The 11,171-nt window shown below is 46.5% G+C and overlaps 1 protein-coding gene across 4 annotated transcripts; it reads left to right on the top strand.

The window, feature by feature from the left end:
- The first annotated feature begins 1,862 nt into the window (after positions 1-1,862).
- On the top strand, positions 1,863-10,598 carry LOC125508342 (filament-like plant protein 1). 4 transcript variants are annotated; one of them, XM_048673039.1, is made up of 5 exons: positions 2,025-2,168; positions 3,479-3,732; positions 5,307-5,631; positions 7,337-9,648; positions 9,866-10,598. In XM_048673039.1, the coding sequence occupies exons 2-5, from the start codon at positions 3,616-3,618 to the stop codon at positions 10,244-10,246; spliced, it is 3,135 nt and encodes a 1,044-aa protein (XP_048528996.1). In that variant the 5' UTR covers positions 2,025-2,168; positions 3,479-3,615; the 3' UTR covers positions 10,247-10,598. The 4 variants fall into 4 exon arrangements, with proteins under 4 accessions (XP_048528994.1, XP_048528996.1, XP_048528995.1 ...); XM_048673038.1 differs by lacking the exon at positions 2,025-2,168 and adding an exon at positions 2,285-2,707; XM_048673040.1 differs by lacking the exon at positions 2,025-2,168 and adding an exon at positions 2,748-3,371.
- The last annotated feature ends 573 nt before the right edge of the window (positions 10,599-11,171 follow it).

The following is an 11,171-nucleotide window of genomic DNA, read 5'->3' as shown; positions in this document are numbered from 1 at the left end:
GTTGTGCCGCCGACTGACGAACCAGGGGAAAGTAGGCGGGCGTCGGGCGCATCCGTTTCATGTCCGCGTCGGCGCAAATAAGACTCAAATTTAGGCCGGGAATAAGTTTAACGGACAAAAGACAGACGCACGTCCATTTGGATCGGCGCGTTGAACCGACTTTTGTGTCCTTTTGATCGAAACAAATACGCGCAGATGAAATGAGTCGACGCGTTGGAGTTTCTCTAAGAGCAACTCCAATGGGGCGACCCATTTCGTCTGCCCGCGTCCGTTCGGGTCGACGCGGACGCGCCAACCCAAATGGACGCGCGTCCGTTTTTCGTCCGCGGGCGACCCATTCCAGGCCCAATTTTGAGTTGGATTTGCGTCGGCACGGACACGAGACGGACGCGTGCGCGCCTACTCCTCTCCCCAGGCCCGCCTGTGGTGGCAGCCACCACCATTTCCCTCCATTTTCTCCAAAAACGCTCCCGCCCGCGCGCGCCCCCGCCCCAACCAGCCATGAAGGACGCCATCGACCTCGACGCCACCACTGGCCTCGCCTCCCTCGCCTCGTCCGGCGCGGTTGCCCCCTCCGGGAAAGGCAAGCCTCGTGCCCCGCGCAAGACCGCCGCGGCGACCAAGCCGAAGAAGGCGCTGATGCCCGAACAACGGGTAAGGGAGTCGGCCAAGAGGAAGGGCCGGAGGTACGCCGCGGACGCGAGGGATGAGGCCGCCGCGCAGGCCGCCGCCGCCGCCGCGCAGCAGGAGTTCACCAACGCCCGCGTCGCCGCGGCAACGAGGGAGGCGCTCTACATGCTTGGGGTAAACCCTAGCCAGCACAGCCTCGTCCAAGCCGCCGTCGCCGCGGCCAGCACCGGCTTGTCGACGTTTCAAGGCGGAGCAAATGGATGCTTTCATGGAGATCCAAAGGAGGAGGCTTGATCTTGACGCCGAGAAGCAAGCCAAGATGTTCGAGTTCGAGGCGGAGAAGCAAGTCAAGATGCTAGAGATCGAGGCCGCCAACGCCAAGACAAAGGCGAAAGAAGTGGCTCTTGCAAGCATGATGACCGGGGTGGAGATCATGAAGGTGGATCTCAACGCCTTGTCGCCAAGGAAGAGGCCGTGGTTCGAGAAGATGCATGCCAACATGCTCAAGTTCGATGGCGAGTGATCTATGGCGTCGAGGGGCCATCTTTGTTGTATGCCGGCAGGTGTGCCGACATGACCACAGGAGCCGTGATGGCGTGGTCGAACTCAGGTCCCATCATTTTTTGTGTGCTGACATGTGTGCCGGCTGGCTGGCAAGTGCGCCAGCATGAACTGTGGTGTTTTCTGAAGCCAGCATTGTATGTCGGCGCTGGCATGGTGCCAGCATGAGACTTGGCCGCTGGCATGATCGGCCGCGGGCCTTTTTTATTTAAAAGTTAAATGCAAACATGAAATAGGTCGGCGCGTTGAGTGCATTGCCGACCCAAATACAAAACTGGACGGACGGCGGGCGGGCGGCCGACCCAAACGGATAAAAAATGGACAAATGCGCCGTCCGTTTAGATCGCCCCACTGAAGTTGCTCTAAGCAGCCGACCCAAACATAGCTGAAGGCACGAACCAACTCAAACGGATGAAAAGCGGCCAAAATGAGCGTCCGGGGTCCGGAAGTGGCCCCGTTCGGAGTCCGGTTTCCACCGCCGTACAAGCGGCAGAGTATCCCCATGCCGTCTGGCTGGCGGGGCCCGTGGCCTCCGGGGTCGGTCGGGCAAGACCGCTGGACCCCCACCCGGTACACGAGCCAAGGACGCGCGGGGCGAGCCGAGGAAAAGGCGGGGGCAAGACACAAACCGCGCGTCGTCAGGCGTACGACAACCCCCACATCGCCCGGGAGAATCCAAACCGAATCACGCCTCACGCTAAACTAATAAACTAAACTAAACTGGGCTACGCCAAGAACCCTAATCCGCTGCTGCAATCTCGCTCTCCGTCCCCAGCGGCAAGTAACACTAACCACCACCACCACCACCCATGCCAGTCAACAAAAGCACTCACGAAGGCTACAAGGTAGTCCTAGTAGTATACTACGATAGACAGAGAGAGGACCGCGGAGCGTCGGCGATTCGAGCAGCCCGGGCGGGAAGGAAGGAAGGAGCGAGGCAACGCCGGCCGGCGGCGACCACCATTGATGCGGTGCGGGTGAGTGTGCGCCTCGGGTTCCCGCTCGCTGCATTTATTTTAGTTGCGGGAATGGGAAAGAGCCGCTTTGGATTCTTGCTGCGGCTGCGAGCATTTATTTCTTCCTCCGATGCATTCCTTCACTTGGGAACTGGAAAGTACTCGTACTATAGTATAGGACCATGACATCTCACATGGCCAAAGCTGCATGAGGCGGTGGTGGTGGTGGCCAAGCTGTTGCAGCAGCAGTGCCGACGCCCATGGCCACCTCCTCGCCAGCTCCCCTCCCGCTCCCTTTTTCCCCACTCCGCTTTTCGGCTCGTCTTCTCTCGCCCCGATCTGCGTCCGTCTGTGCGACTGCGTGAGCTGACGCTTCTCGCTTTCCGTTCCTAGCGCAGCCTGCACACCCATCCAGTATCCTAGAGAGAGAGAATATAATCCTAGTGAGAGAGAGAGAGAATAAAGAGAGAAGCATTGAAGAAGAAGAAGTGGAGTGTTGTGTTCACGGAGTTCTTGCACTCGATGCGGGGGCATTGCTCCGTGTGATGCTTAAATAGCAGGTATTAATGCAGCCCATTCCCTCCCGCCTTACTCTCCGGGACCGGGACTCGTCCTTCTTGGTGTCCGCCATGAAATTTCTCTAGCTGCTCTGCTTTTCTTCTTTCCCCGCTTCCCCAGGGCTGGTCTTTGCCGGTTTCTCTTCAAGTTAGGTCTGGATTTGGGGGTTTCAGCATATTTACGCGCGGGGTTTAGGTTTAGGTTTAGGTGATTGGCGAGGAGGAATTGGGGATTTAGGGATTGTGCCTCTTGTTCTTTGCCCAAGGATTATCATTCCCTTGGTTGCTCGAAGAAGAAAAAAATTTCATATTTATTCCTCGTGTCTTTCTATTCTATTTGGGGGAGTTGAGAGCAGTCGGTGGCTACAACTTTTGGAGTGACGCATTGCAGCTTTTTTGCTACTATTTTGCTCGCACCTTCTTCTCCTGATGTCAAGGCAGAAGAGCAATCTCTTTTTTCGAGTCGGCTGTTCTTAGTTGGAATTCCTGGACAGGCATAGTTGGGACTTTGTGTCGGTCAGTATTGGTCTTGCCCACTTTTGACTCTTGAGCTTTGCCAACAAACAAATTTCGCCGGTCACTGTTTTTTTTTCTGAATCCAACCTAGTTCCTGCTTGGTCTCAGTCGTTGCAAAATTAGTTCGTGTCAATCGTGACTACAGTTCCTGGTTGGTGTCATTAACTGGGAGCTGCATCTTTTTCTACCTGCCGGTCGGTATCATAAACGAGTGATCACTGATACTAGCAATTTTCAACTGGCTGCTGTTTGATACAGATTAGTCATCTTCAGCGCAGCACTGCATGAGGAGATCTTTCTGCATCGCTTCCTGTGCCAATGTTGATTGATCAAACCTGCATATGCTGGTGGTAGCTGAGAAAGGAGAACCACTTTTTCCATCTTTCGGATAGTTGATGGTTATGGACCGCACGGGTTGGCTCTGGAGGCGCAAGCCTTCGGATAATAGTCCTGGGGCAAGCGATATCTCTGTGCCCGTGTCATCGCATCCTCAGTGCTGCTCGGGTGATCAGGTTCTACCCACATGCCTTCATTTTGTATCCTGCAAATCTTTTCACCTCGGCATGAGTGTAGGGTAGTTAACACATTCTTATCATGGGGAGCCGTTTTGTTGAATGTGGCTCTTTCTCGAGGTTTGGGCAATGAATTCTAGTATTCGGAAAGTTCTGAACTTTACTTTAATAAAGAATTTATAGGCTTTCTGCCTTGGACAGATTGATAAAGCATACAAACTCATAGTTTGATCTGATTAAGTAGGACAGGTGTTCAGATGCTAATGTTTGTTGAGTACATTGCCATTGCCCATTAGTGGGAAATCTTGTGATAGAGAAAGGCCAACAGCTTTCAACCTATCAAGTGTAAGATTAGTTCCAGTTGTGTAAGATTTACTTGTTGAGCCACAACTATGATACTTTAGGCTCTATGTCTATCCATAAGAGGATTTTAGCAATTTCTGAATGTTTGCTAATACTGGTAAAGTCTGTTCTTGATTTTCGATGAAACAAGTGTATTTCCTAATAGTTGAATATCAGCAGTACCTTGCAAAGGACCTAAACGTTTAAGTGATGCTTCCCTAGTCCTCAGACCTCGCAACAACTATAGGGCATAGGCTACTCTGAATGATTGGCAAACAAATTCAATCAAAAGCCTGAAGAACATAGGTCGTTCGTTTTCAAGAAAAAATGGTTTCGCATAGATGGTTAAAGAAAATAGCTCTGGTAGCTACCAGAAGGACTTGATTGATGATGTGAATACAGTATGCTTACAATTTTGTAATACATAGATCAGGTCTTCTCCGGATTTTATCATCTAGTTCATTAATTTGAACAAAAACTTGATTTCTGTTGATGCTCAAAAAGTTACTAAAACATGGTACTAGGTACTGCTTTTGAAATTTATACCTCACTTCTATTTTTTCAAAGTTATTAAGTTCTGCAATAGTCGTATGTTTCCTTCCGCCTTTGGTGAATAATTGACTTCCTAAAATTCGTGCAGTCAAACTATTCTAACTTTGACTACTACTAGTAGATACAGATATATTTGGATTGGTAAGGTGAAAATAGTACCGTTTGGTTTGTCCTACTAATACATTCATGATTTTCTATTAGCATGCTCCTACAAAAACTAATGGTTGAACATCCATATTGAAGAGCGTGTCAATGTTTAAATGTCATCTATTTACAAACAGGCGGGGTACTTTTTCATGTGATGTACTCCCTCTGGTCCTTTTTACTCCTTGTATTAGATTTGTGTCAAGTCAAAGTTTGCAAAATTTGATCAAATTTATATTTAAAAAAAATCAATATCTACAATACCATATATATATATATATTTTATGAAACTACATTTCATAATGAATCAAAATTATTGATTTGACATTGTGAATGTTGATACATTTTTCTATAAGTTTGGTCAAAGTAGAGATACTTTGACTTCGGACAAAACTTATATGTAGACTAAAAAGGACCGGAGGGAGTATGTGCAGATGGCATCTATTACTAACTCTGCACACGTCTTTTACACATATTTTCATTTTTGTGAGAAAAGGTTATTTAAGCATTTAAATTTTCTGCTCCTGTTTAAGCAGGAGGTTCTGAGGCCTGTCTCAAACAATGCTTCAGCACATCATGGTCAATCACCCAAAGTCTCTTCGAGGGTTAGGCATGACGAGACCCAAGAAATTGGAGTACCAAAATTGTTGAATGAGAAGCTAGCATCACGAGTTAATTTAAATGATTTTTCTCCACAACATGGTCAGTCACTAGAATCATACCTATCATCAAATGGAGATGAAGAGACCAAGGAGACCATGAAGAGTCTGAATGAAAAACTTGCTGCTGCCCTTTTGGCTATTAGTGATAAAGAGGATCTGGTTAAGCAGCATACTAAAGTCACAGAAGAGGCTGTTGCAGGTAAGCTTGAAGGGAATCGAATGATTCCCTCATTTGTTCTTGTGCATTTATATACTCTATAATCAGAAAAAGGAAAGGACTGTACTGTTTCTGTATTAGCCCCTGGGGTGTAGATAGTATTAGGTAAAATAAAATAAATGGGGAAGTCCTAAATTAGACCAATGGAATTCTGTTAGCTAGAATAAGAAAAGGCACTTACAAATTAATCTCATCCTTTATAATATAATAGTGACAATTTTTCTTTGTTCAGAAGCTCATAACATCAGTCCTGATAAGCCCCAATTTGCTGTTTCTTCTCCGCTAATAAAACCTACTCCTTCTACTCGCTCTAAAAAATGGGATTTGTGTAATAAGTTGTTGATATTCAACAACTCTGGTGGAGGACTCGCAGAAATACCTCGGATAGTACCACAATCTCTTATACGCACAATAAAATGTTGAACAACTTCAATAAGTTTACGCATAACGTATCCAGCATCTGCTGTTCGTACAGCAGTATCTACAGCCCCTTTGCGGGCTCCATAGTAGAAAATTATATATTCTGTCAAAGGGAGTCCCATATTTCATTTACAACAACTGCTAGAAGTATAATTATGTTTAAGTTAGAGATTAGGACTTAGAGATAGAATCGGTTTAAATCATGTACGACTTGCCCTCTACTCCAAGTCTCTCTCCCTCCCATGTACTTCTTTTTTTTTAGAAAAGGAGGATATACCCCCGGCCTCTGCATCTGGGCGATGCATGCAGCCATTTTATTAATTATTTACAATGACCTTACAAAGTAATACATCACTAAGCCTGAAGCCACCATCTTGGCAACACCTGTCGCTACTCCTATCCCCTTGATGAAGGGGTGCCGAATGTCCGAGCCTAATACCAAACAGACATCACACCAAAGCCTAACATCTAAAGCCGGATGCCCTAGCCCAGCCACAATACCGGGACTAGGTCACACCGGTCTGGCGCACTCTCAGAGGCCGCCACCGCCGCCGCCCATCGCATAGCGGAGGATCCCACCGGAGCACCTTGCCAGCCATGGGTTCGCCGGCTGCCGCCGCACAGCCAGGACGCCGCTGTGGCTGCCGCGCGAGGACACCCCGCACGAGGCGCCCCAGCCGCCTCCTGGGAGATCCGGCGCAAACCTTCTGCCCTAGCCCTTTTGGCGTTGGGCGCGGCCAGTGCCGACGGCAGCGGTGGCAGGGATCTGCTTCGCGGGAGGGCTGGCGGCGTGAAGGAGTTGGTCCCCCCGGCGTTGCCCTGGGTGGCGGCGCGAGGGGGTCGGGAGTGAGGGGCCAATTTTCCTTGTTCTGAATTCCCCTCCCATGTACTTGTACTTTCTATATATACCCCATATGAGGGTCAGATCAGTACAACAGAACAACACAAATAGCCATCCTATAATTTCCACAACAACAACAAAGCCTTTCAGTTCCAAATAAGTTGGGGTAGGCTAGTGTTGAAACCCATAAGATCTCGAAACCAAGTCATGGTTCTGGCACGTGGATAGCTAACTTCCACACACCCCTGTCCATGGCTAGTTCTTTGTTGATATTTGATTTATTAGCTTAAATTTTAATTTGTTGATGGATTGTATTTCTGCAAGTAATGTTCAGCTTCATTTCTGCAAGAGAGAAGGGGAAGATACTTTCAGCTTTATTATTCTATGTAGTAATGTTCACAACCATTTCGTTGATGCTTTATGTAGGTTGGGAACAAGCTGAAGTTGAAGCTACTGCCATCAAGAAGCTGCTTGAAGCTGCTTCCCATAGAAATGACTATCTTGAGGGTCAAGTCAGCCACCTAGACAAGGCCCTCAAGGAATGCGTGAGGCAGCTGCGCCTGGTAAGGGAAGAACAAGAGGAGATAATACGTGATGCACTTACCAAGAAGTCCCAGGAGTTGGAGTCTGAGAACTCCAAGCTGCAAAACCATATTGCTGAGCTGAAGAAGCAGCTGGCAGCAACCAAATCAGAAGCATCCACCGTGTCTGCACAGCCTGATCTACAAGAGAAGCTTCAGACAATCGAGAAAGAGAACTTGGATCTCAAGGCCAAGCTCCTTGTACAGTCCAAGGATCTGAAGATACTCTCACTGGAAAAAGACTTGAGCAATCAAGCAGCAGAGACAGCCAGCAAGCAGCACCTGGAAAGTATAAAAAAGATTGCTAGGGTTGAGGCAGAATGCCGCAGGTTACATTATCTAGCTCAGAAAACAGCATTGGTCAATGATTCTAGACCTCCGCCAAGCGCAGAATCACTAACTGACAGCCACTCTGACAGTGCAGAATGTATGGTTGCTGTTGATAGTGAATTGAGAAATTCTGACTCGTGGGCATCTGCTCTGATTACAGAGCTTGATCAGTTCAGGAATGCGAAGGCTAGTGCAACAAATATTGTGAATAGTCCTGTTGAGATCGACCTAATGGATGATTTCCTTGAGATGGAAAGGTTGGCTGCATTGCCTGAATCAGACCAGACAAGCTCTACCTTTGATATGGAGACAGATTCCGACAAGGCTGTGACGAGAAACAGCTCTTCTAAAATTGAAAATGAAGAATTGCGGCGTCATGTTGCAGATTTGCATTCGAGGGTTGAAGTGGTTGAAAGCTATAAGAAGGAGCTTGAGATAGCTCTGATAGAGGCTAGAAATCAGCTTGACATCTCCTGTGACGCACTAGTGGCGGCAAGGAACAGGCTGGTTGAAATGCAAATGCAATTGGATTTGGCAAATGACTCTAAATATGCTGCTCTGGGAGGTGTGGACCGATTGGACTCGGAGAAAAAGGCTTTGGAGTTTCAACTGGAGTCCAAATCTGTAGAAGCTGAGGAGCTACATGCGATTGTTGCTTCATTGGGAGAAAATGCAGAAAAGAAGGAATTTGAGTCACAGTTAGAACTGGTGTCAGCCGAAGCCGCAGAGCTTCGGGTGACTGTGGCATCATTGGAAGAGAGGATTGAAACCGAGACTGCTCTTTCTGTGCAGCACAAAGAAAAATCAGATGCTGCATGCAATGCTAAAGAATTGTTGGAGAGACAGCTGTATTCTGCAAACGCGGAAGTGCAAAAACTGCATGGCATCATTAAATCACTAGAGAATCAGGTAGAAGAAGAGAAGGCACTGCACGACGAACTCATGACACAATCATTGCTGAAGATTGAAGCAGCTGTTGAGGCTGTTAAAGAACCATTGGAGGCACAGCTTTGTTCCGCAAACACCGAAGTAGAGAAACTGCGTGGCATTATCGAAGCATTAGAGAGTGAGATAGAAAAGGAGAGGACAGTGCATGAAGAACTGACATCACAGCTAGACATGAAGATTGAAGCAGAGAGAACTCATTCTGAAGCTGTTAAGGAATCATTGGAGGGACAGCTATGTTCAGCAAATAGTGAGGTAGCGAAACTGCGTGATGTCATTAAAGCGCTAGAAAATGAGGTAATTGAAAAAGAGAAGGCATTGCATGAAAAATTGGCAGAAGCAGAGAAATCTCTTTCTGTGGAGTCTGTTAAAGAATCATTGGAGGCAGAACTCCAGTTAGTCAACTCTGAAGTTGTGAAACTGCGTGATATGGTGACAGCGCTTGAGCATGAAGTGGTAAAGGAAAAGGAGTTCTCTGACGAGCTCCAGCTGCAGCTAGAAGCTCTAGAGGCCATAAAAAGGGTGTTGGAGTCAGAGGTTGAGTCTGCACATCAGGATGCCTGGAAGCTTAAGGAGAAGGTTGAATTGTTTGAAGCAAAACTGCAGGAACAGATGTTGTCAGCAGCGGAGTTCACTGCCAAGGAAGAGTCTGTGCAGTCACAAAGAACGGCAATAGAGCATCAACTTGAAGCATCAAAGGCCGATGTTGTGAAACTGACGAACATGGTGAGCTTCCTCCAAGGGGAGGTTGTGCAGGAAAGGTTGCTGTCAAAAGATTATGAACAGAAATGCCGAAAGCTGGAGGCTCAGTTGTCAAGGGATATTCGGGACGCGAAGCTCTGGAGGCTTGCAAACTCAAATGGAGACCTAAAGACCAAGCAGGTAAATTTATCTTTATACTGAATCTGGTGATTGCGGCTCTGATAACATTTATGAACTTGTGTTTTGTCGATTATCGATCCAGAGTAGAAAGAGGATTCTTTAGCATTGCGCCACTAAAGTTGTTGCAGCTCAAACATCACACCTGTTAACCTGAATGCATATAAATTAAGAGAATCAATATTCTATGTCTGAATATGAATCATGATCTTTGTTATAGGAGAAGGAGCTTGCTAATGCAGCTGGGAAGCTTGCAGAGTGCCAGAAGACCATTGCTTCACTGGGACGCCAATTGAAATCACTGACAGAGATCGATAACGTGGTGCTGGAGCCTGGACTAGGACTACTGCTGGAACCCAGGGACATAGCACTAGACTTGAGAGCCAGTGATCCTGGCCTCCTTCAGAAAAGAAGCACTGGTTCGAACTTTGCAGTCTTCGCTGATGAGTTATACGATCTTGACCTTCCGGATGGCGATGTGGGCTGCTTTTCGCCACTCCCATCGATGATTCGACCGTCATCACCCCCTCCCTCGGAAATGTCGGTGTTTGCAGGGGGGCTGTCGTCGCTTAGTAGCTACAGGGGCAAGAGAAGAAAGTAAGAGCTGATGGATGGTTAGAATGTCAGGATTGATTGCCGCTAACAGTTTATGGACAGCTCTCATGTGTAGGAGCAGGAGAAGAAAGTAGAGATTGCCCGCATTGCTCAGCTAACAGTCTATTGATGCTCTCATCTGTAGAGGTAGTAGATCAGTGTACATTTACAGAAACTGATTGGTAGATCTGTGTGCCGAAAATTCCATTCTAGCAAGCTCAGTTTTTCACAGCCTGCTTGATGAAAAGTCTTACTGTATTGTATGGGTGCTGGCTGTTTGCTTCAAAATATAAACTCGGTAGTACTCGGTGTGCTGGCTGTGTTGAATACCATTTATGGTGGTTTGGTGCGGTTTCTACTATAGCTGTGTGCTCATGAATAGTTAGGTCTGTTTGAGCCTGATTGAGACAAAAGGTCACATTTTTGAGATTTCTCGACAAACATCATTAGCCATGTTTAGAAATGTGGAATCTGCAAGGACTTACTGCATGTTTGCTTATTTAAGCATGTTCAAAATACTGAAATCACATGTTCAAAATTATTATAAAGTGTTTATGTCTCTAATTTTACTTTTAATTGATTGGAGAGTATAGTGTAGACAATGATTTTTTTGTGTATAAAATCTGCATCACAAGAGATGATCGTGCTAGTTTGAAATAAATAAAAATAATTGTTCCAATAAATGAAAATAATTGTGTTACTATTTTTATTTTAATATGACCTCTGATTTGGTGATGAATTTGTGTCAAATGACATGTTGCATGTTTGCTTATTTAAATGTGGTATTATGTAGTTTTAAAATAATTAAAATTTATTCATCAATGTTGAGATGGTTTAATGATGAGCATTGTCGGTCTTTGAATCGGAATAAGAGCTTCACTTATATACACAAATTAAGTTACAATATTTTCATAAGGTTTATTTTTGTTATA

The sequence above is a fragment of the Triticum urartu genome, chromosome 5, assembly GCF_003073215.2.
Source record: "Triticum urartu cultivar G1812 chromosome 5, Tu2.1, whole genome shotgun sequence".
Classification (NCBI taxonomy): Eukaryota; Viridiplantae; Streptophyta; class Magnoliopsida; order Poales; family Poaceae; genus Triticum; species Triticum urartu.
Note: the sequence above shows the minus strand (reverse complement) of the source record. Positions and strands in the feature narration are given on the sequence as shown.